General features: G+C 39.4%; 2 protein-coding genes across 4 annotated transcripts in view; one reads left to right on the forward strand and one right to left on the reverse strand.

Moving 5' to 3' along the window:
* The window catches only part of PLEK (pleckstrin), a 34,469-nt gene extending 22,634 nt beyond the window's left edge, over window positions 1–11,835 (reverse strand). Inside the window, exons 1-4 of one of the 3 annotated variants that reach the window (XM_039349330.1) lie at window positions 11,691–11,835; window positions 9,369–9,561; window positions 7,416–7,512; window positions 553–728 (exon numbers count right to left, since the gene is read on the reverse strand). In XM_039349330.1, the coding sequence (XP_039205264.1) occupies window positions 553–612 (60 nt within the window). In that variant the 5' untranslated portion in view covers window positions 613–728; window positions 7,416–7,512; window positions 9,369–9,561; window positions 11,691–11,835. Of the gene's footprint in view, window positions 1–552; window positions 729–7,415; window positions 7,513–9,368; window positions 9,562–10,808; window positions 10,985–11,690 lie in introns of those variants that run through there. The other 2 variants (XM_039349331.1, XM_039349333.1) reach the window with 2 other exon arrangements.
* Window positions 11,836–11,902: 67 nt separating this feature from the next.
* On the forward strand, window positions 11,903–20,232 carry CNRIP1 (cannabinoid receptor interacting protein 1). The gene is made up of 3 exons (XM_039349337.1): window positions 11,903–12,281; window positions 14,566–14,710; window positions 17,860–20,232. Exons 1-3 carry the CDS (start codon window positions 12,103–12,105, stop codon window positions 18,022–18,024), a joined length of 489 nt encoding a protein of 162 aa, XP_039205271.1. The 5' UTR covers window positions 11,903–12,102; the 3' UTR covers window positions 18,025–20,232.
* Window positions 20,233–24,414: the final 4,182 nt, after the last annotated feature.

Genomic DNA, 24,414 nt, shown 5'->3' on the forward strand with positions numbered 1-24,414 from the left:
TCAGGTGAGGATGAGCACAGTAACACCCACAATCTTGGAGAGAAAAAAAAGCCATGCTTGCAGAGATCAGGGAGTGTCAGTATTGAGCTGGTAGGCAACATTCAATCAATCAGCCAGACAAAGGGATGATAATATTAAATCTTGGGAGATTTAATATTTCTGGTGGTACATTTCTCAGGTTTAAAATACTGGCCAAATCGCAGATATCACATTCTCAAAAAAAATAAGTACCAATTTATATTTTTGTCATTCCCTGGTCTTAGTACTGAGAGAAAATGGGTATTATATGCTAACAGATCTGAAGGGTACCAGTCTCTAAAATATTGTAGAGATAAAGCAATGGCAAATCATTTCTGAAAAATCTTGCCAAGAAAACTGGAGGGATTAATCTAGTCAGTCTCCAAGAATCAGACACAATTAAAGAAAAAGTATATTATACATACATATCTCTATATATCTATAGCTATATATTATAATACATGTATGTATAAATACAGACACATACACAGCTGTAACTCCATAAGAACATAATTCCATATAATCCTCACATACCTTCTTCACTAGATAGCCTTCCCTTATCCGTCTGGGTTCTCGTTCAGGTTCTTGTTCCATGTTTGCACTGTTCTTCTTTGATCAAGATTAGTAGAGCTTTGTAAGCTGCATTTATATAGTTGTCACTTTCACAAGTTCCTCTGATTGTTAATCACATGAAAGCATGCTCACTTCCCCTTCCGGAAGAAAGACGTGTAGAAGCCAATGTAAAGCTTAAGAACGTTTTTTTCTTTTTTAAGTACACATAAGTAACATGAACCCGGAGACATGTTTGCACTAAAGGAGAGGACAGCTCAGCAGTTACCAACCTGAGATATTCATTTAGCTTTTCTCAGTGATCAAAAAAACAATTATCATGATAAATAAAGCAAAATAAATGTGGCACTTTGCTCTTGTTGAATCAGATCCAGATGAAGATTATTTAATCCATTATTTAGAGCTCTTATTAATGGGAATGATTTTTATTTCTTCATCTCAGTATCATTTCCCACGTTTTATTTTCTGGAAAAAAATTGGTGCTGCCTTTCTGGAATTTTTTTTTTTATTACAAATGCTTCTGTCTTAAGTTTTCAGAAGGTTGACCATCTTACTTACTTATTCTGTACTCTAGAAAGAGTACAGAGAAAAGCAACGAAGATGATTAGGGGACTGGAGGCTAAAACATATAAGGAACGGTTGCTGGAATTGGGTATGTCTAGTTTAACGAAGAGAAGGACGAGGGGGGACATGATAGCAGTGTTCCAATATCTCAGGGGCTGCCAGAAAGAAGACAGAGTCAAGCTATTTTCCAAAGCGCCTGAAGGCAGAATAAGAAGCAACGGATGGAAACTAATCAAGAAGAGAAGCAACCTAGAACTAAGGAGAAACTTCCTGACAGTGAGAACAATTAACCAGTGGAACAACCTGCCTCCAGAAGTTGTGAGTGCTCCACCACTGGAATTTTTTAAGAAGAGACTGGACAGCCATTTGTCTGAAATGGTATAGGGCTTCCTGCCTGAGCAGGGGGTTGGACTAGATGACCTCCAAGGTCCCTTCCAACTTTTTCATTATTGTTATTACTTTCTTGTTAGCCATTTTAATGTCTGTTTTTAAAGAAATTGGGCTATTGATGTTGCTCTGATTCTAATTTTATTGTTTAAATAACGTTTTGATCATTTGATGTAATCTATTTTGAATGATAGGGATAGACAACAAATTTATCTTTCATTAAAATTCAAAGCACTCAAATGAAAGAGAAACAGAGTGGAAATGTTGTTAATTAATTAAGGATCATGATTAAGGATCTTGACACTGTAACGTAGGAGAGAAGCTTGAAACACCATAAATGCCCAGTATAAATGTTGCCTTCCTTCTCAAACAATCCTCAGGAGAGAAGAAAGCAGCATATACCTAGACGGGTGTTCCTTTCATCCAGATATGATGTTTTCAGATCATGACTATACATTATGAGCAAGAAGCTTTCCTGCTGCTGAACTCAAGTGCTACCTGATCATCTCAGAATTATGCAAGAATGAAATTTGCTGTACCCGTTGTTCATCTGTCTCAACTTACTCTCTTTCAAGAACTTATAGCCCTCTGATTTCCTTCCATGGTAATGAGTGACAAAGCCTTACAGATCTTACTCATATTGAATTCCCTTCTGGGGGATGCTGGAATAGGCAGAGGAAAGGTTCCTGTAATTCAGGGGTGTCAAACTCAATTTCATTGAGGGCCGCATCAGCATTGCGGTTGCCCTTGGGGGGGCAGGTGGGTGTGGCCAGAGTGGGTGCAGCCTACTGGGTGGGCATGGATGGAGTGGGTGTGGCCAGTTCTACATCATTCGCGTCAAGGGTGCCTGTGGGGGCCTGGGCAGGAGTGGGACAGATCTGAGGATCTCTGGCAGAAGGGGGTGGGATCGTGGCAAGTGCTAAGATGGCCACCACAAAATTGTACAGTGGCTCCCGGCTGGCCTGGGCCAGGGCCAAGGCAGCGGGGGCCGTTCTCTCACTGTTTCCAGCATGGCTTCGCGGGCCACATGAAACCACTTCGCGGGCCGCATCTGGCCCCCAGGCCTTGTGTTTGACATGTCTGCTGTAGTTGGTAGCATTACAGCTAAGGATACCTTAAAGCTTTGCCAGAAATATAGCCAGACAAAAAAGAACGGCCCGTTTTTGTTGTGCTTTTGTGCAAATGGAGAAAGGCCCCTAGGTTTGGACCTCTTCATGAACTGCTTCTGTTGAAGGAACGGGCAAGAGATCAATTCTGTCCATTCTTCCTTTCCCCCCATAGCTCTTTTTATTCCTGAAGACCTGTAAGGTATCAAATTATGTGTATGGGGGGGATGAAGAAAGATTGCTTGTCTCCCAATCCTTTTGCAAGACCTGTTTCTATATTTCAAATCTTTCTGCGAATGGAGGGAAACACCATTTGGGAAAAAAACATCCTGGAATGAATCCTATGGAAAAATAATGAAACAGTTCCAGTCTGAAGAAAGTTGTCAGTCCAGTATTAGAGAAGTGTACGTACATAATCTATATCTTCGTCTTCTTGTGCCATATCTGTTATCGGGCGTTGGCAATCATGTTGGCGATCCTGTTTCTACCAGCAGCTGCATGAAAAAGTGCTGCTGAGTTTTGTCCAAACCAGTCCCTTAGATTTTGAAGCCACAATGTTCTTCTTCTGCCTGGACCTTGTTTGCCTTCAATCTTTCCCTGGAGGATTAAATGGCGTATGCCGTATTTTTCTGGGTGTTACATCACATGTCCGAAATATTCTAATTTTCATTTTTTAATTGTTTTGGTGATTCCCCTTGGCTTTCCCAGGCAGCTTATCACCTCATTTCTGATCTTGTCAACCCAGCTTATACGTAACAGCCGCCTGTAAATCCACATTTCAAATGCCTCTAGTCTCTTCAGGTGGCCTTCTGTCAGAGACCTATATAATCTATATAAGATTCTCAATTGAGGAGAATGCACTAAGTCTAAAAAAGTATTCCCATTCTCCCTGAAAGAAAATATGAGAATAAGGATAAACATTTGCTTTTAGAAAAAAAAAATATTATCATAATAAAAGAAGGGTGTAGAAGAAAGAGATTGGAAAGCCCACAATATATATGAAAACTCTTCTGTTAGTCTACAAAACAAAATAAATGGCTAGAAATGCTAAAGATTTATAATTCTATGCTTAGGGGTCAGTGCTTACATTAATAACAAAAGCGCCCTCTTCTGGTTCTGAAAATAAGATTTTGTTTTACATAATGTAGCCTCCTCAAAGCAATGGGAGCTAAATTCTCTGTAAGAAAAATGGTTAAAGCTACAGTTTTAGGGAGATAAACCCTAACCACGAAATAATGTGTAAATTTCATATTCTCCAGAACTGTTCTTCAGCCTAGATGATACACAAAGCCAACAGAGATGGGATTGGGTAAGGATTTGGATGGTGCTGAGCCCTATGAGGTTTTCTCATTTGTCTCTTATTTTGTCTGCTATATAACTTGATCTAACACAGAGCTCTGGAGAAACCAAAACTTCGCATAGCATTTTTTGCAACTTGATAATATAATAGCAAAGATTGATTGCTATCTCTCTCTCTCTCTCTCTCTCTCTCTCTCTGTGTGTGTGTGTGTGTTTGTATGTATGTGTGTGTGTGTGTGTGTGTGTGTGTGTGTGTGTACACCTCTGTAACCATTACCAGTTCTTACTATTTTACTTTTAATCAAATGGGATATAGCTTTTTCAGCCACAAAAACAGGAAGTCACCCTATTCTCCAAAGCGCCAGAAGGTAGGACAAGAAGCAATGGATGGAAATTAAACAAGGAGAGAAGCAACCTAGAATTAAGGAAAAATCTCCTGATGGTGAGAACAGTGGAATGACTTGCCTCCAGAAGTTGTGAATGCTCCAAAACTGAAGGTTTTCTGCCTGAGCAGGGGGTTGGACTAGATGACCTCCAAGGTCCCTTCCAAATCTATTATTCTGTTATTCTGCCCAACTCTCAGTTTGTAGAAATGTGTATATTATTATCTTTAATGTCGTCCACCAGGCAGTACATATCCTCTGTAATCTCTTCTGTTGATCCATCCAGATATATTTAGCCTTGGGAAAAATGGTTGAGGAATGCCATGGGAACTCTTCAAATCTCTGAAAGGGCATCACACAGAATAAATTTAAGATCTGTCCTATCTCATTCCAGAGTGCAGGATACGGACTAATGGACTTCAGCTATAGGAAGACAAATTCCAAATATATATATTAGAGAACATTTTTCTAAAAGTTAGAACAATTTGGCAGTAGAATCAATTTGCCTGAGACATATTCAAGTAAAGCTCAATAGCCTTTCATAAGGAATCCTTTACTTGGGATTCCTGCATTAATTGGGGCATTTATTTATTTATTTATTTAAATTTATTATTTATTAATATTTATTATGACCATCAAGAAGCTCCTGGGTGGCTCAATGGCTCAAACAGCTCCTTCCAATTCCTTCCATCTTGGTGGCTTAAATAGCTCTTTTCAACTCTATGTTTTTATGTTTAAGCATCTCTGGACCTAGATGTACAATAAGCTGTACATAATGTATAAATTTCCACCTGAACTATAAGAGTCTTCCAACTCAGCTGTGTTTTGGTCTTGTTTCTCAGGAGAGTACCTCAACAGTGTTCTTCACAAAAGTCAATGCATTCTAGTACAAGTATTCTGTTATAATCTCCAACAACTGAGATGAATGAGCCAAAACAGGCTTGGACTCTGACTGGGTCCCAGTCTTGTGGTGCTATCTGGGATGTTTGAAGCTGTGACTCCTCAGGAAGTGGACAGGGTATTCTGCGTTGTCAGTTTGGCACCTGTTTATTGGAATTTGTCTACTCCTGGATTGTGAAGGTAGACAGGGAGGTGACCTGTGATTGGGTCCATATTGTAGTGTCCGCTTCTTTGAGGGATGGTATGTTTTCTGCCTTGAAGGAAGCAGTGGTGCAGTCCCTCCTCAACAGGCTGTCCCTGGATCCAATACTTTTAAATAGATATTGTCATATCTCCAACCTCTTTCGGAAAGGATATTGAGAAAGTGATCAAACTCCAAGTGATGAGAACATACAAAGCATCGTTCACTTCACCTGGAACAGAAATATATAGCTGGGTGGAATCTGAATATTTATTTATACCAATATTTGAGGGGCTGTCACAAGGAAGACAGGTCAACCTATTTTCCAAAGCACCCAAAGGCAGGACAAGAAGGAATGGATAGAAACTAATCAAGAAGAGAAGCAACCTAGAACTAAGGAGAAATTTCCTGACAATTAGAACAATTAATCAATGGAACAACCTGCCTCCAGAAACTGTGAATGCTCCAACACTGGAAGTTTTTAAGAAGAGATTGGACAGCCATTTGTCTGAAATGGTATAGGGTCTCCTGCTTGTGCAGAAGGTTGAACTAGAAGACCTCCAAGGTCTCTTTCAACTCTGTTCTTCTGTCATTTTATTTTTTTAATTTACTAAATTTGTTTGCCACCCATCTTGCCTCAAGGTGACTCTGGGCAGCTTACAGCATTATTGATGATACTTCCCCCATGGTGATGATTAACAGTTCCATGTAGATCTTAAAAACAAATGAGAAAGCACCAAGCCTTGTGTCACCCCGCAAAGCAGAGACTGTCAGCTGTCAACACTGATTGGACTGGCTTCAAAGAAAGAAAGGATGTAAATCAGCACAGTATGATGTCACCCAACCCCAACTCCTTAAGTTGGCCCAAAAAGATACCATGCTTGATGGTACTGAAAGCTACTGAGATGTCAAGAAGAGCAAAGATGGATGCACCAGCTGCATCCCATTCCAGCCAGGGGTTATTCATGAGCACGACCAATGCTGTTTCTGTATCAGTTTCTGTTTTTATGTCTAGACCTGAAACCTGACTTAAAAGAGTTGATTGTTCCAGGACGCTTCAATTGAACAATGTCATTTATGTGCATATTAAGCATGTCTCAGTTCATATATATAACTTCCAAGATTACATGGCTAAAAATACATAGTAAGGCATTAAAAACAATTACTTTACACTTCTATAAAAATCAAGATATATGTATATGTAGCATATCAGGCAGCAAGGGAGCTCCAGTATTTTCAGTATGTCAGCATCTTCCCATGTTAAGTTTAAAGTCTTCTTTGACATGTATTTCAAGAGCATCCTCTTGATCATTTGGCACTAGGTGGGATCCATCTCATTGCCATCTTGGGAATTTGATTATTCTCCATATGGAGTATATGACCTGCAAATTGGAGTCTTCTGCATGTGACTATGTTATCTAATTTTCAGGAGACACTTTTTTGGAGCACTTTTTTGTTAGTAACACGATCAAAATATGAATCTTTAGAATTTGACAAAGGCATCTTCATTGGAAGACGTCGAGTCTCTTGTATGTTACATATAATAAAGTATAAATAAGTAATAGCTATCCCAAAATTGGGGGGCTCTTTCTCCTAACTTCTAGGCATTGTTGGACCTTGATTTTTATAGAAGTGTAAATGTGATTATTTTTAATGCCTTACTATGTATTTTTAGTCATGTAATCTTGGAAATTCCAGGGACTGCAAAGGAGGAAACAAATATAACTAGAATTGCAAGCTGCCTACTTTGGTTTAGAAATAACTAGCTCGTAAGTTTAACTCTCTACAAGTATGTTGTACAAAATGACATGGATCTGACCAAAATTTTAGTGACTATAACCATACAATACTATACATACGTTCTACCATATTCATTATTAAGGAGTGCAGCTGTATCCTTCCCACTGTGCAGCACAACTAGCCAAGATTATTAATAAATTCTTGTTTCTCAAGGATTAGTATCAATCATTTGTTTTGTCATCAAAAAGCAATTCGAATAATACATACCAAATAATAAACCTAATGAAGTTTGACCAATCTTGTGTGTTCAATGACATCAGCAAAACTACATATTTCCAATACTAATCAAGCAAACTGAAAAAAGCTGAAAGGAATAATGACATATTTGTTTATGTGCCTTCAAGGTTTATGTTTCATATGTAAAATGCTAAACACATTTTGATTTTTCCCCCTCTAAACGTCAAAACATTCCTTGTCCAGACACCAAGAGGCATATCATTCAAACAACAATCACATATTTTATATTTTTACATGTGACCATTTATGGAAAAATATTATTTTACATTTTTAATTTTGATCAGTGATATTTAAAAGGCATATATAAATCTGGAAGAGAATGCAGATATTAATGTATCAGTGAATAATTTATTGCAGAATTACCAATGTGGATTCTGCATTTATAAAGGTATAAAGTGTGGGTATACACACATTCATTTCATTAACTATTACAAAGTGTTTTGCTACTAAGTTGAGCAAAACATGCAGCTTAATGACATCATTGCTATTTTCTCATACATTTGTTTTCCAATTATGTTTTACCAGATTATACAAATTTAGCCATTTAACCTTATATACAGTTTCTCATGTTATCCAGACATTCAGAACTGAAGATTTTCTTTCACTTATAAGTAACTGTAATGGAATCCCTTGTTGCACACATTAATTGTATAAAGGCTTAAAATAGCAGTTTTTAAGCATTTTTTTAAAAAAACCCTGACACAACCCCCCCCTCCCCTTTACAAAGCTGAAGCTAACAGGACTTTGGATGTATTAACATTATCTGAATGTTTTACCAATGCATTAATTTGAGTAACCTTTTGAAAGTAGAAGGCAAATATCGTGGTAACTATCCACACCTGTGGTGCTGAAAGTACATTTCAAAAGTACATTTGTCAAAAAAGTTACCTTGTGGTAAGATGGGCAGCCAATAAATTTTATAAATAAATAAAAAACGAGACCAATGATTTGATTTTCTGACATAGTGCAGCTCATCTAGGTCATAACTTAGCTTTTTGTTAAATATTACAAGTGAATACTAGCAAAGCAAATATAGTTGCCTAATTTTTACAAAGATCATCAGTCCTGTCTAGTTCACCATGCAATAAAAGTATATTTTTCTTGCTAGCTCCTGCATTTTTCACTAAGTATTTTGTTAATTATTAACTTCACTTGTTAACCATGACTAATCTAATGATATGTATATTTACTCTGTTATTACGACACTACAAGATCTCCTAAGCAACTCATGCAGTGTCATAATAACAGAGTAAATAGAAACATTATTCCAATTTTCTTTGTGTTTGCCTAATTCCTCTGCACAAATAAGTTACTTCTAAGCAGGTTTATTCACCTATTTGCCCATAAAATCAAGTTTCCTGATACTTTTATACCTTTATATTCCTTTTTACTCACTATTTTTTTGAAGTCAAAATATAAACAGAAACAATCAGTAACAGATGCTATGGTTTGACTTTTGAATATATAATGAACTTAGTTAAAAAAGAATATTGGGAAACCCATCAAGTGAAGCCATATTTAAAGCAGGACCTCCCCCATTCTGCAACATATATAACATTATGTATCTATTCACCATCACCGTTCTTTTCATGATTGAAATAGTTGCAAAATCAGTTGCAATCAGACCCAGGTGAAAACAACGCTAGGAAGTTCACTTGATTTGGGTTTCAACATCAAAAAGGCATTAGATATAAATGGTTGGTTTTTTTCTTAAACATATTCAAATTATATTTCAATTTTAAATATATTGTATAGTATTATTACCACTAGTAAGAAATCAAAAGGAAACAGCCTAGTTCTCTCTTGTTTTCTCAGAGGAGCTGACTAGACTAACAGAATAATCGATTAAGTGGGAAATGTACATTTATAATGGACAATTTTTATAAGTGTGGATTGCACAATTCTATATGAATGTAACCTTACCTTAAAGAACTTGCTCCTCTTTCTTTCTCACCAAGTATCCATACACTTTTCTTATACTGCAATGTAATTCACTCCATACTGATTTTGTCTGAATCTTGAAACCATAAATATTGCAGCATCTTTTACATACTCTGCAGAGGAGAATCTTGTAGCTGGCAGGCCACTAATCAACCTTGGACTGTTTTGGTTAACACTTTGATGGATGAGAGACAATCAGGAAATCAAAGAAAGCAATTAAAAGCCATGTCTACATGGTTACTGAGAAAACAACATGCTCTCCAGGAGATGAGTTCAATTCAAATTGGGTTTCCAATCATGCAGTTGGCGTTTTCTCCAAAACTTCCACTGACATCATTGAAATATAACTTTTCCCAAGTTGTATTGCTTTGGAAAGAATCTCTCTCTCTCTCTCTCTCTCTCTCTCTCTCTCTCTCTCTCTCCCTCCTTCCCTCCATCCCTCCCTCCCTCCCTCCTTCCCTCTCCCTCTCTCCCTGCTGCCCCCTCCCCCTCCCACCCCATAGAAAGTAATTTGGTTGAGAAAGCTATGGGAGGTTTTAGTGTGTGCACCAAGGATATGAAAGACTATCCATTCTCATTCACTGAAAGCATGTGAACCAAGAAGCTTATTCATTAAATATAGCCCTCCAGTTGAAAAGCTTTTCCCCATTTTGTTTGTCTGTTTGTCTATCTGTCTGTCTGTCTGTCTGTCTATTTATCTATTGTAGATAACATCCATCTCACTCTCAGACTGGTTCTAGCTGGTGTACAGTTAACAGCATTGAAACATAAAAATCATATAAAAATGCAATACATTAATAAAAGGAGCCAGATAAAAACCAAGAATAGGTTGGACTAGAAGACCTCAGAGGTCCCTTCCAGCCGTATGATTCTAAGTCAAAAGTTAAAAGGGAGGAAAGGGGGCTTCAGGGAGCTAACCACTACCAGGATTGTGTGCCGCTCCGCAAGCCCCATGCGAGTTGGCAGAACCAGGTCTTCAAATTCTTTTGAAAAGCCAGGAGAATGACGGCCCACTTAACCTTTGAGGGGAGGATACTGTATTCCAGTGGGCAGGGGCAACAGCAGAGGAGGTTCTCTTCCTTGACCCTGCCAGTTGAAATTCTTTAATTGAGTCTGTAATGTATCTTCCCTGCCTGACCGGGTGGGATGAGGTGATGTGATAGAGCAGTGTTTCCCAAACTTGACAATTTTAAGGCATGTGGACTTCAACTCCCAGAATTCCACAGCCAGCAATGCTGGCTGTGGAATTCTGGGAGTTGAAGTCCACATGCCTTAAAATTGTCAAGGTTGAGAAACACTGAAAATTCTTTCTGACAAACTGCTCCTACTTTTTTCTTCACTCTCTTGTTCACCTTCTTTGAGTAGCTGAACAGAGAGGACAGAGCCCTGGGGGAGCTTTCCAGAAAAACATACGCTCCGTACCTGCTCATTTGCCTTTTTTTCCCATTTTGACTTTGTCCAGTGCAGAAGCAGTTTGAATCTCGCTCCCTTTTCATCATCCTTGGCCATCCAGCACCAGCAGCCTCCCCTATAGGTTCCCTTGGAGAAGGCCAGTTGGGAGCCACAGCCACAAACACCCCTAAGGCAGGGGGTCTTCAAACTTGGCCCTTTTATGACTTGTGGACTTCAACTCCCAAAATTCCTCAGCCAGGCACGCTGGCTGAAGAATTCTGGGAGTTGAAGTCCACAAGTCATAAAAGGGCCACGTTTGAAGACCCCTGCCCTAAGGCATCTTGCAGGGCGCCAGATTGAAGAAGGCTGGTGATGATGGAAAACATACCATCTTATTAGAAATTGTAGAAAATATTCGAAGCTCGGGTTGTAGATTTGGGCAGATCCTTGTCGTCGGAGCTTAATGCTCGGCTCCCAGACGTTTTGTTACCAAACTAAGGTAACATCTTCAGCAGGGTTTTTGGGGTGACGTGAACAGACCACCCCTGGACCTATTTAAACGAACAAGACACTTCACTCAAAAATCCGGCTGAAGATGTTACCTAGTTCGGTAACGAAACGTCCAGGACCCAACCAGCAAGCTCGGAGGACAAAACTCTCTGCCCATGCCATCTTATATTTTGCATATTCTTCCAGAGCGCCAGAAGGTCAGGGCTCAGCAAGCTCAACCCTGCTTCCCCATCATCTAGCAGCGAGGGAGGAGACGGTGTCGAGAAACAAAAGCATACTCTTCCCCCCCCCCGCCGCCTTCATTTGCAGGACCAGCCCAATGCAGTGCAAAAAGCAAAGGATCTAAACGAGCAGAGGGCCGCCCAGCTTCGCTTCTTCTAGGCAGGGGCTACCCCCGGTCACCTTCGACCTCAGCGGACGCAGCGAGCGGATTATAAACCACGGCGACGGGCCAGGCGGCTGAAGCTCTTTCTTCCACCGAGTCAATTCGAATCAAGGCTCCCCGCCCGCGGGCGCGCCTCTTTTTTCTTTTTTCTTCTTTTTCCCAGCTGATTTTTCCGCCCACTTGATCCCGCGCTCCAGCTGTTCGGGTTTGAGCCCCTCCCTCAGTCACCCCGCGGATTGGGCGAGCGCAGGAAGCAGAGGCCGAACCGGATTCGCTTTCGCGGCTAGAAACCCGGCCAGGCACAGATGGGCCCGGTTTGCTCGATTCCGGATTGGAGCGGGTGCTTAACGGGCCGCGATCGTCATTTGGCGGGGGGCTGAGCGCGGCCCCTCCTCTTTTCTGAGTTCCTCCAGCCGCGCCGCCAGCACCATGGCCGAGGTGCCCCCCGTGGTCCGGATCAAGGTCTCCCTCAAGATCCAGCCCAACGACGGCCCCGTCTACTTCAAGGTGGATGGCCAGAGGTTCGGCCAGAATCGCACCATCAAATTGCTGACCGGGGCCAAATACAAGGTCGAGGTGGCCCTGAAGCCGGGCACCGTCCACGCCACGTAAGTTGCGCATCCTTCCTCGCCTGCCCCGCGGGAGCCGCTTCGCTGCCTCGTGATCCGCCCGCCTTGATTTCTTAAGAGCGCCGAGATTTATTCCCGGCCACCGAGATGGACAGGCGCTTCCATTTTCCCTCGGTGGAAATTGCAGCTTCGGTTAGTTAGCCGGTTTCAGAGAATGCCTCGCTCCCTTCTCCCCCACCCCACCCCCCCGCCCGGCCATTCACGAAACAGCCCGGCAAGCAGCCGTAGTGCGGGAGATCGAACACGCCCATCCAGGCTCCCAGCTTCTCAGAAAGCGATAAGGCTCGGAGGAACGCCCTAGTCGCCGTCCTGCTTATGTGTGATACCATATAATAGCATAGGCGAGGAGGGAAAGGCAAGGGGACCGAGGCCTAGTTTGCAGTTACCCGAGAGGGCTTTAGGCCGGGGACGAGAAAATAAGAGCCCGCTGCAAGAAACCGCCCAGCAGAACGGTGGCAATCCGGAGCGAATGCGGGCAAGCCGGCTAATTGGCGAAAGCTTGCCAACTCTGGTTATATAACGGCTCACCCAGCCTCTTCTCTGGTGTGTGCGACTTTACGTTGGGGACGTCACCAAGTTTCAATCCGTAGCCCAATTCTATTATTTTAAAGGAAGCGGCGGTCGCCCTGTAGTATCTTTTCAGCCTCTTGAGATCAGTAAGTTTATGGCTTTTATTAAAAAGATAGATCATATATCTATACTAGAGTTTGGAATAGGGTAAAAGTGGCCCAGTTTCCCAAGGCTCCTGTTTAGGAGCATGGGGGGGGGGAGTGAGGGAGGGGTGTCCTCCAGGTGTTTTAGCTAAAAATCCCCATGTTCCTTTGCAACGATGGTCGTGCTGGGAAAGGCTGCTGTTTGGCGGTCACAAGGTTGCTTGCCTATTCTAGGTGAAGAGAAGTGCAATAGTAAAGGGAGGTAGCCTGGAAGAGTACGCTTGCTTTACATGCAGAATGTTTCCAGGTAAAGCTAGGAAAAATTGGGACCTGGGATCTGAGCACAGGGGGCATCTTGCTTTGTAATAATAGGGCAGTGCACAATCATTTGATATAAATGATTCAGTGCCAATTCAGGCAACTTCTGTCTTCAAATAAAATCTTCAGATTGAATTGCTGAATTGCTTTGATGTATTGGATCAGATTGGATGCTTTTAGCCTATAATTTAGCAATTTGATGGACAGCTGTGCACATGCTTCCTCTTTATTGAATCTTTATTTAAAGGGTTGGAGCTGGGTGATTCACAGCCTCCTAATTAAGCTATGTAAGAGTTTGGCTGTATCTTGCATTTCTCTGCTTTTTGAGCAATCAACGTCCAATATTTCTAAGCCTTCACAATCTTCTTTGAGCATCCTATCCTCCTTATTTCAGTTGACTTAATTTAGATTAATGTTCTTTTAAATGATCGTGGAATCAACATTACGGATTTTAGTCAAGAAAGACAACTTTTAAAGCATTGTTTTTCCTTCCTGCCCCCTCTTTCCAAGGCAGTAAGTTTTCCACGTTTCCTCAATATTTCATTTTGAGTGACAGATTATTTAAGAGGTTATTCACCATCAGTTTAACTGATTATGTGCCATAAGTAATTTTTGATTCCTAGTGTCTATACTCATAGATTTTTTCCCTGATGATCTATTCCTAACCTGGTATTATGACTTCCAATGGTAGAAGAGGCTGGAGGCAGATGATCACTTTAGTGCAATGGTTCTCAACCTGTGGGTCGGGACCCCATTTGGGGTTGAACAACCATTTCACGGGGGTCGCCAAACAACGCAGTCCGCCATTTTTTTCCCCTTTTCCTTAGCTGTGCTACTCCCTTTTATTCTATTGGCTTTTGAAAGCCAATAGAATAGACTCTTTTGAATAGAGTTTAATTCTATTGGCTTTCAAAAGCCAATAGGAATTGTCCAGACTGTCTCTGCCCTGCTGAGCCTGCCAAAAGTCCCATTCTGCAAACGGTGCTGCACCAGTTGAGTAGTCCTTGACTTACGACCGGTTGAGTAATCCTCGACTTACGACCGGTTGGGGGGGTTGCGACATTAAAAAGGTTGAGAACCACTGCTTTAGTGACAGTGGTAGAAGAGGCTGGAGGCAGATTAACACTTTAGTGACAGTAGCAAAGGCATCAATCCATATTGTGTGGGAAAAGGCAGTGGATAGACCACAGGGATAGAAAACCATTATTACAGTTCAGATTTTTTTCTCTCATCTCACAACAATGGGATCATTAAGTGCTATCATGTGTTAAGATTACCAACTTCTGTTTCAGGACAATGGGAATAGGTGGAGTAGATGTGCCCCTTGAAGAGACAGCAAGAGAACCACAACTTGTTACTTACACTGGCATCTATGACACAGAAGGAGTTCCTCACACCAAAAGTGGGGAAAGACAACCTATACAAGTAAACCTTCAGGTAGTGTATATCTCTGAGAGGAGGAGGAGGCTGGAAAAATAAATGAAGTTAGTAAAAAAAAAAAAAGGGTGAACACAGTAATCTCCATGATACGTGAAATAGTTTGATCAAATTCATTTTTAAAATGAGCTGCGTTTGGGTTGCGTACACCATTTCAGATTTTTATATTTGTCTTTTTCTTACTTCCAAAAGAAGCAAACTAATTTTGTGGTCAGCTGTTACAGAAAGGAAACAACCACAATGCAGTTTGCTTCCTGACCCTAAGATTGTTCTGACTCTCACTTGCTAGTTGAAAGAACAAGGTTGCTCCCCAGAATGCACAACCTTTATTTATCGGAGATGATGTCCTTTCTGATTTCTTCTGACTATGAACTTTAACTTTTTAAGCATTTGTGGAGCTTGCAGCTATAGCTGTAACTCACCTTTACTTTGCCAAGCCCGTAACCTCAAAGTATGTCATTTATTGGAATCTCAGGTTTGATAGGTATTCTTAGAAGGGGGGGAGCTGCAGGACTGTGTTTGGGAGAATGCTGGTGAGCTCAGCAAAAAAGGGGAGCTAGGGAGGACAGCAGAATGGATGGCCAGAAATGGTCTGGAATAACCTTTCCCAACTTACCTTCCTGGTAAATTGATGGGTTTTTGCCTATTTTATTATTTGTCAGAGTGCCCATAAGATGCTCATCTATACCTAACATCCAAAATAATTAGTAATTCTTTCTTTGTTATTACATCATCTTCATCAAAGTGTATGACAGGAGTGGGCAACCTGTGGTTCTAGAGTCACATGTATCCCCCCACCACCTCCTGCTTTTGAAATCTCTAGCAATGATTTCTGAAAAGACGTAGTTGCCATTTTGAATTCACGAATATATGAAAACACTAAGCAAGGGGTGTCAAACTGCTGGCCCACGGGCCGGATGCATCATAGCGAAACCACACCCACCCCATTGCTGGCAATGGCAAAAAAGTCACGATACATCGCGACACATGTGATGTTACGAGTTTGACACCCCTGCTCTAAGTTAAAAAAAAACAAAACCCCTCCTAAATCCCAGATTGGCTTGTGTGCATGATGTGATACCTCCCCCCCTCCAAATTTGGGAATCCTTAAAAATATTAAATGTGTTTCAATGTGTTAACGGGTGGAAACTAATCAAGGAGAGAAGCAACCTAGAACTAAGGAGAAACTTCCTGACAGTGAGAACAATTAATCAGTGGAATAGCCTGCCTCCAGAAGCAGTAAATGCTCCAACACTGGAAGTTTTTAAGAAGAGACTGGACAGCCATTTGTCCGAAATGGTGTAGGGTTTCCTGCCCGAGCAGGGGGTTGGACTAGATGACCTCCAAGGTCCCTTCCAACTTTACTACTATTACTAATGTATTCTTAGAGTTATCTTAAGTGTAAAATGCTTTTTAAGAATTTTAAAATATCAGAACGTATACTAATAGTTATGTAAACAGAAGATGACCTCCAAGGTCGCTTCCAACTTTGCTACTATTACTATTACTATTATTGACCTGCTTCCAAAACATAATCAATATGTCTTGCTCTCAAAAGGTTGTCTACGGTAATTTTAAGCAATAAACCTAACTTTCAAAAGTTCTAAAACCATTGCTAGAGATCAGTGTGTTTCACATGGGAATCTGATGCTTAGCTCTTCATAAGATCTCCACACGGGTGTAGCGGAAGAGATAATTATATTAACTTCGGTGGTACAAGGTTATTCTTCTCTCACTAAGCTTAAGTGGTCAATAATATCTTTGCCATGTCATCTGCTAAAATCTACCTGTGGTTTGGCTCTTTCTACTCTTTTGACACATTCTTGAAAGCTATGACTCTGCAAATGGAAAGCATACCTAATGCCAGCAGTGCATTTTCAAAAGCATGAGGTTCCAGGATAAAGATGGAAATTGATTCCAGATAGAAGCTACATTTGATTTGGTCAAATTAAAATTCAAACTTAAGACAATATACACAAAGTACAGCTGATATGATTATTCTATATATTTAAGAGCTTTTCCCTTTGACTAAATGAATCATTACAATTTAAAAACAATACTAAAGGTCCCTTTGATGCCACATCTTGGATTTTGGGGCCCAAAATACGTTGTATCGCTTGCACTTTATTAAGTAATATTAAGCAAATATTCGTATGTGATATATGAGACATAGAAGCTTCTGATTCTGAGTAGACTCGGAAGTCATTATGGAAAGGAGTTTTATAATGAATCACTCCACTGGAAAAGTTGAAGTACATACAGAGGAGCAAAAGACAGTCCATGACCATTGGGCTGAAACTCTGACAAAGATTATCTGTCATCAGCAACGTGACCAAATGCTTTTTGCAGTTGGGTTGGGTTCTTTTCAAAATCTCTGACTTCCAATATATTTGGACAATCACGCTTTATGGCAGGAGCGGGAAATAGTGTGGCCTTCTGTCCCAGCAGTGGGATAGATGCAACCTGTTACCCATCATAGCTTGTTTTCCTTTTGGTCCATGCACTATTGGATTCCCCACCTTTTCTCCGTCTTTGCCCATTTCTTGCCATATTTGCCTTTGTTGAACCTCTCTCTCATCTCTTATATATTACATTTCCCAACTATTATCTGTTTTTGCCCCACACTTTCCTTCACTGCTTTTTTTTCTTTATGTACCATTCCTTGTGTGGTTTCTCTCTTTTTTCTACTTTCTCTGCACTCCTTTTCTCAGCTCCCCTCTTCATGAGGTAAATAGAATGATCCCTCACTCCAAATTTTTGGGAAGAGGAGAGGAACAAGTTTGATATAGGACGAAATGAGTTAGCAAAGATCACCTCAGAGAAATGTTGCTCTGAATAAAACTTCTGCTGATGGACAGATCTCTTGCAAATCTAGATCCAAACTATAACATTCATTGGAGGTTATGCTACAATTTGAAGCAGATTTATTAGGAAGTAAAACACTTTGCCTCTTCCCAGATATGAACCAACTGCAACCATACGTATCTATTTTGAGAGAGGGGGCTTTGCTCCTAAAAAGCTTTATTCCTTGCTATGCAAAATGCTGTGGGTTTTGTGACCTCTTGTGTGGATTGGTTGGTCAGGTCAATATATAAAGAGGAAACACTGCTCTAGTGAAACAGTGAAATGAGTTTGTACTTTCTCTTCAGGTCACTGACCTTGGCGCTTTTGAAACAGTCTGGCAAGTCAAATTCTACAACTATCACAAGCGAGACCACTGCCAGTGGGGAAACAGCTTTGGCTGCATCGAGTATGAATGCAAACCCAATGAGACACGCAGCCTCATGTGGATCAATAAGGAGACCTTCTTCTGAAGTGAGGCCACTGTGTCTGGACAATTGTTTGGTAAAATAACTGATCTTCAAACCAGTGCAAAGCCTTACTCAGGCCCTCCGTATAGATGTTTCTTTTTGTGCAATAAAGCGGAATCTTCCCTTTCCCCACCTCACAACACATTTGCTCCCAAATGAGTAGGTTTGCAATGAAGAAATGAGTGTTGCTGGGAGATGATTCCTGCTCCCTCCCTAAATGTGAACTGCCCCTCACTTGCACTGGAGTGAATGGGCAAAAAGTGACATTGCAATACTCACTAGGCTCTAGAAGCTCCTTTTCCATAATCATCCTGAGATGTACTGTTTGTGACGCCCCCAAATCATTGTTTTAGAATGTTATCTGCTACATGGTAATAACAGTTTCTCTATTTTTGTGTTCAGTCTGGTTCTCATTCATGCTAGCAAGTGTCGTAAAATGCAGCTTCATTCTGCCACTGAGCTCTGAAATTCAGGATACTTTCTACTAATGCTTTTCCAGAACTGAAGAAGCCCTCAGTTACTGGACTATGACCCCCAGCGTAGTCCATGCTGGTTGGGTTTTCTGGTTGTTCGAACCCTCCAATCTCTGAAAAACCATAGATTCTTCTGGTACAGATTACAGTGCACAGTGCTAATTTCAAGTGACAGGGCATCTGATAAGGTAGCAAATTAATATCTGCTCAAATTTTTGACTTAGTTTTCACAGTGAAGGAGTAGGATTGCTGAATATTACATAACCTGAGTAGGTTTTCACCTATCAAACCATAAGCAGCGATGGGATTCCTGAAACGATGCAAAACATCAATAGTTTTAAATTCTTTGTGTCATATTTCTCATAATAACTGTATGAGCAACAATTAAATATATTCTAATGTTGCATATCAAAGCCCACAAATTTTCAGATTCCCTATCAGGCGATATTTTTTTTAAGGAAAAATGAAATTAATTTGCTACAAGTAACGTTTGAGCTGTAGCCGTTCAAATTTCAGGTCAAATATGATTTTACCAGGATGTTCTCTAAGTAAAAAAGAAATATGTTTATATATAAGCTTGTGCAGGATTCTGGAATCTGGTGCTATACCCTATATAAACCTGTTTACACATCTGTGGCAAATGAGAAGCACATTGTTTATCTCTTATGAATTTCCGATAAACGTTGCTTCTTTTACAAAGATAACTGGATTAATAAGAGGAAGTTGCATTGATGCTATTTTGCATATTGGTGTATTTGTGCCATCTATGAGAACAATCTATAAAGTGATGCAGCTTTTGATCTTTGTAATAAATGAGTTGGAAACCTTTGTCTTCCTTAGTGGTTATTTAGTGTTCTTGGAATAACAATTTACCTGAACCAAAACATTAAGCAACAAAAATTTGCCATGCAAAAGTAGGGAGAGAATGCTGGAATTGGTACATTTGGAAAGTCCTACCTCAGCTTCTCAGTGTGAATCAGACTCATAAGCAGGGCCTACCCATCTAAGTTGACCATAAAGGCTAGATGATATTGCAAAAGTTAGTCCTTTAAAGGACATCATAGTCCTCACAGTTTTTTGGCAACAGTATGGGAGTAGACAAGTATGCTTGTCTTGAGATACATGTTGATTACTTAAATACCTAGGTCAGCTTTTCTGAGCTAATTTGCTTCAGGGGAATTGGTAATAGGATCACCATAATTCATATAGCCGTGTTGCAAAAGTACAGGTTTCACAACAGTTTGCTTAGTGACTGACTTATGACCATTTTTATACTTACAACCATTGCAGCATCCCCACGGTCTCGTCATTTACATGCTTGACAACTGACTCACATTTCTGATGGTTGCCGTGTTCAGGGATTCCCTTTTGCAACCTTCTGACAAGCAAAGTCAATGGGGAACCCAGATTCACTTAACAGCCATGTTACTAATTTACAACTGAAGTGATTCATTTAACAAATGTGCAAGAAAAGTCGTAAAATGGGGCAAAACCCACATTTCTCATTTAACAACATAAATTTTGGGCTCGTAAGAAAAGGGAATTGTAGTCCAACATATCTGCTGGGTTCCAGGTTGTGGAAAGCAATTCTAGGTAATCTTTGTAGCTAGTCCAACTTTGTACTTATTCTTTTTAAAAATACAAATGGATTAACACTTGCATCCCTTTACATGAAAATAAAATTGTGAGAATAATGTATTAATGATAAATATTATGGGAATAAAGAAATTGTTGGAAATTTTGGATTGATGTGGGTATTTATTGTATTCAATGAGCTTTACCAAAAATTGGAAGTATTTCATCTATTGATAAACATATTCTGCTTGTTTCTAATTCAGCACTTTCTATATTTTTTTCAAAACGATATTCATTTATAATAATTCTATTATAAATAAAAAGAATAGAACCCAATACGAGCTACAAAAAATACAAACTGAAAAATATGAAAGAAAAAAAAGTGGGAAAAAAGAAAGAAGTAACTTCCCCCTTCATCATAGCAAGTAAGGACAATTTTAATAGCTTATCACTGCTCTAACATAATCTCTCTTCACCTCATAGCTCATCTATTGATTAAAAAAAACCAAATCCAACTTTTTTGTCAGTTGTTCTTTGTCATCAAAAGGCCAGTCAGAGTAACCAGATGTAAATATTTTACTCTTTTAACCTTTGTCAAATAAATCAGCCTCCCTGAGTTTTTAAAAATATCTTTTAACCCCTTCAAAAAGAGTCCCAGATTTAATTTTCTGTTCATCTGTTTCAAACCATTTTTTTCAGAACTTTAGCAGATTTATTTTGTAAGTCCAATTAGATCATTTTTATTTCTCACTTTTAATAAAGTCCTTCCAAACTTTAACAGAGCTCTTTTGTATATTAAAAAAAAATCTATATCAGTTTTCTGGTTCAATATTTGTACATCTATTTTTGTGAATAAATAATCCATCAGTTCCATTTGTTAGGCCCGTATCTTCTTCCATATCTTTCTCATTACTTGTTACATTTAAATCCTCCTTAAAAATAATTTCAAAATCATGGCTGAACTTGTAACTCAATCTTATCAAGAAATGTATCTGTTTTGCTAAAAAGCTTGGCAGACAGATCAAATTTGCATGATAGATTTTTGCTCCATAGTCTTAATCCGCTAGCTCCCTCTAGTGTTCAACCTTCAAGATTCCCTTATCATGAAAAAAACTCAAAACAATAGCCATTTTCCTCATTTGTAATTTTTTTTTTTTAATGAACTCAAAACTCTTTGTGGGCATTTAAAATTATAATTCCAGGACATTTTAACTTACTCTATTGTTAAACTTTATAAAATCCATATTCCCCGCATCCTTTTGCTGTTTAATACATAAAGTAATATTTTTCAAAAACTTTTAAAAATTGCATTTCAGTTCTTTTTCTAAGGAGAAGATGACTCTATTAATAAATACAGTATAACTCACTATCCTGAAGGATCATAATCATTTTAAGGCAACAGAAAAAAAAATCCAAAATGATTAAGTGAGGTGTGGTCGAGCCTATGATTCTTTAAAAAGCTGCATTAATGCTTATGAGCAAAGATCATTCCTTCATCAACTTCCAGCTACTTGACCCAGAGGCAAGCCATAAAATGATGATTCTTGTGATTTACTCAAGAGGAAGACTGTGCAGAGTCATGTAGGCTATCTTAAAGATAGCTCCTTAATTCAGAGAACATTTTGGCAGCCAGGATCCTACATCCCACACCGATTTCCACCGTAACACCTTTAGCTCACCATGGCTCTCAATCAAAAGCTGTATGTTTTCATTGCATCTAATGGATTAATGGGTTCATTGTGAAGCACATCCACTGTAGCAAATTTGGTTTCATCAATGCAGTGAGGAGCTGAACAAATTTTTTGCATATTTCTTTCCAGCATGACATGGAACTAAATTAAACATTGTGTTCCAAGTTCGTATCATGTGTTAGAGCTGTGCATGGTTTCCAATTCAGTTTGGAAGAGGTGCTTTGGAAAGTGCCAGAGCAGTTGCTTTTTAAAGCAACTGCTATAGGGAATAGCAATGGGCTAGAGCAGGGGTCCCCAACCCCTGGTCTGTGTACTGGTACTGGGCCGTGGCATGCCAGCAACCAGTCTGCACAAACAAGCAAAGCCCCATCCATGGGATGCAGGCAGTACACAAAACCACGCCCCCTCCGGTCCATGGAAAAACCTCTCTCCATGTAACTGGTCTCTGGTGCCCAAAAGGTTGGGGACCTTTGGGCTAAAGGAAGAGATTGCATAGGTTATATATTGCCAGCTTGGTGTTGTGGTTAAGGCACATTTGGAACAGGAGAGTTGTGAATTCTAACCTCTCCTTAGGCACAGAGGCAACTGAATGAATTGGGCCAATCATTCACTCTCAGCAAACCACTTTGAAAGTGTTTCCAAGGAAACTACAGGGAGTGGTGAGGGCAATTGCCAGAAATCAGCACTGATGTCAAGGGTGTGTGTGTGTGTGTGTGTGTGTGTGTGTAAAGTGAGTGGAGAACTGTAGATTTCTTGGCATTCCATCATAATGTGGAATCTCTCATGAAATAAGTCCAATAGTATTAGTTTGGGGGTAATCTTTCAGAAATCTAACTATAGAAATAGGCAAAGATTATCATGTAATCTATTTACTATGACATTGTTTTCCCATCCCTTACCCTGGTCATAATTGCAAAAACCCGATTGGAGTCATGCTAAAATAATCACAGTAGAAATCTGGTGGCCCAGCCTGATCCTAAAAAATATTATAGCTGAGACACTGGGAGATCTATCCAATATTTTCATCAGAGCAGGCAAGTCATCAGTGGCACCCAGATTCTGAAGAAGCTCTATCAAAGAATTTCATGCTTTACCTCCACTTAAAAATATAGCCACTACATATTTATGGTTACCATAAATCAGGGGTTCCCAACCAGGGGTGCGAGGTGATATTCCAGGGTTTTCAAAATTATAGTGTATATGCATAATTCGTTGCCATTATTTTGAACTTTTGTAAGGGGTGTGAGAATATATCAGAAGCCTTCTAGGGGTGCTGGATATAGAAAAGGTTGGGAACCACTGCCATAAATGAATAGCGGGAAATCAGATTTTTGCAGCCCAGACGTAGTTACCATTCTATTTAATAGTATGAGGAGTCCTTGCTGATCTCTGAGCTTGGTTGTTTGCTTGCAGATGTTTCATTACCCAAGTAGGAATCATCATAATGTTACCTAGTCTAGTAATGAAATGTCTACAAGCAAAAAAACAACAACAACAAGCTCAGAGAGCACTAAGGACTCCACATTGCAATCTTGATCTACGTATATGCTCTTCTATTGGAGGCTAGTATGATTAAGCACAAGAGTGATTCTTTTGTGGAAGAAGAATAAGTGAAAGAAACAATGATAGTATGGGCAAAGAACTTTGGATATTCTATAGATTTGGAAGACTGACAAAAACTTTGGGATAAAAACATTAAGCTTACAAAAGCAGTAGCATATAAAGAAAACATATATAAGATGTTCTATAGATGGCATATGACACCAGTTCGCTTAGCAAAAATGTTTAAAAATGTTTCGGATATTTGCTAGAAATGTAAACAACAGCCAGGCACTTATTACCATGGCCTATCGCTAAGAAATATTGGTCTAAGATTCATAGATGGTTGGAAAAGATGATGAAACTACAAATAGAATTTAAACCAGAATTGTTTTTGTTAGGAATATTAAGACCTAATTATGGCAAAGAGAATGACTACTTGATATTGCATGTTTTAACTGCTGCAAGGATAGTATTTGCCCAATTTTGGAAAAATGAGAATCTATCATCTGACCAGATTATTATTACCAAAATTTTAGAGTGTGCAGAAATGGATAGACTAACATTAGAAATGAAAGAAAAAGATGATTCAATTTATTTTAGAACCTGGGAAAAATTTTATCAATGGTTAGAGACACGTTAGAACTTGAAGGATTTAATATTTTAGAATAGATGACTGATTTTTAATCGAGTTCTAACTAACATTTTGATGATACGATTACTTTTCCTGATTTACTGATTTTCATTTGTTACTTTTGATTGTTAGGATTTATTTATTTTTTTGAGATTTTATTAGTAGTGTTTACTTAATAGATCAACGTATTTGTTTACTAATTGTTTTTAATATGTTACAGTTTAAGCTTTGTTAAAAATGGTTGAATATGATATTTACTCATTATTATGAACCGGACGGTTGCTTGTTTGTTGAAATATGGGATTGTACCTATCCTTATTTTTACCCTAATTCCTTATTTCCTTTCCCTCCCCCTTTCCTCTTACCCCTCCCTTTATCATACCTGTATTTTTCCTATTTTTCCTCACCTATATAAATTTAATTGTTTAAAAAAAAGAGTGATTCTTTTGCATTCTGATTTCACTGTCCAAAGAAAATCCAC

The sequence above is a fragment of the Crotalus tigris genome, unplaced genomic scaffold (genome assembly GCF_016545835.1).
Source record: "Crotalus tigris isolate CLP2741 ecotype Arizona unplaced genomic scaffold, ASM1654583v1 scf7180000018260.1040479, whole genome shotgun sequence".
Lineage (NCBI taxonomy): Eukaryota > Metazoa > Chordata > Lepidosauria > Squamata > Viperidae > Crotalus > Crotalus tigris.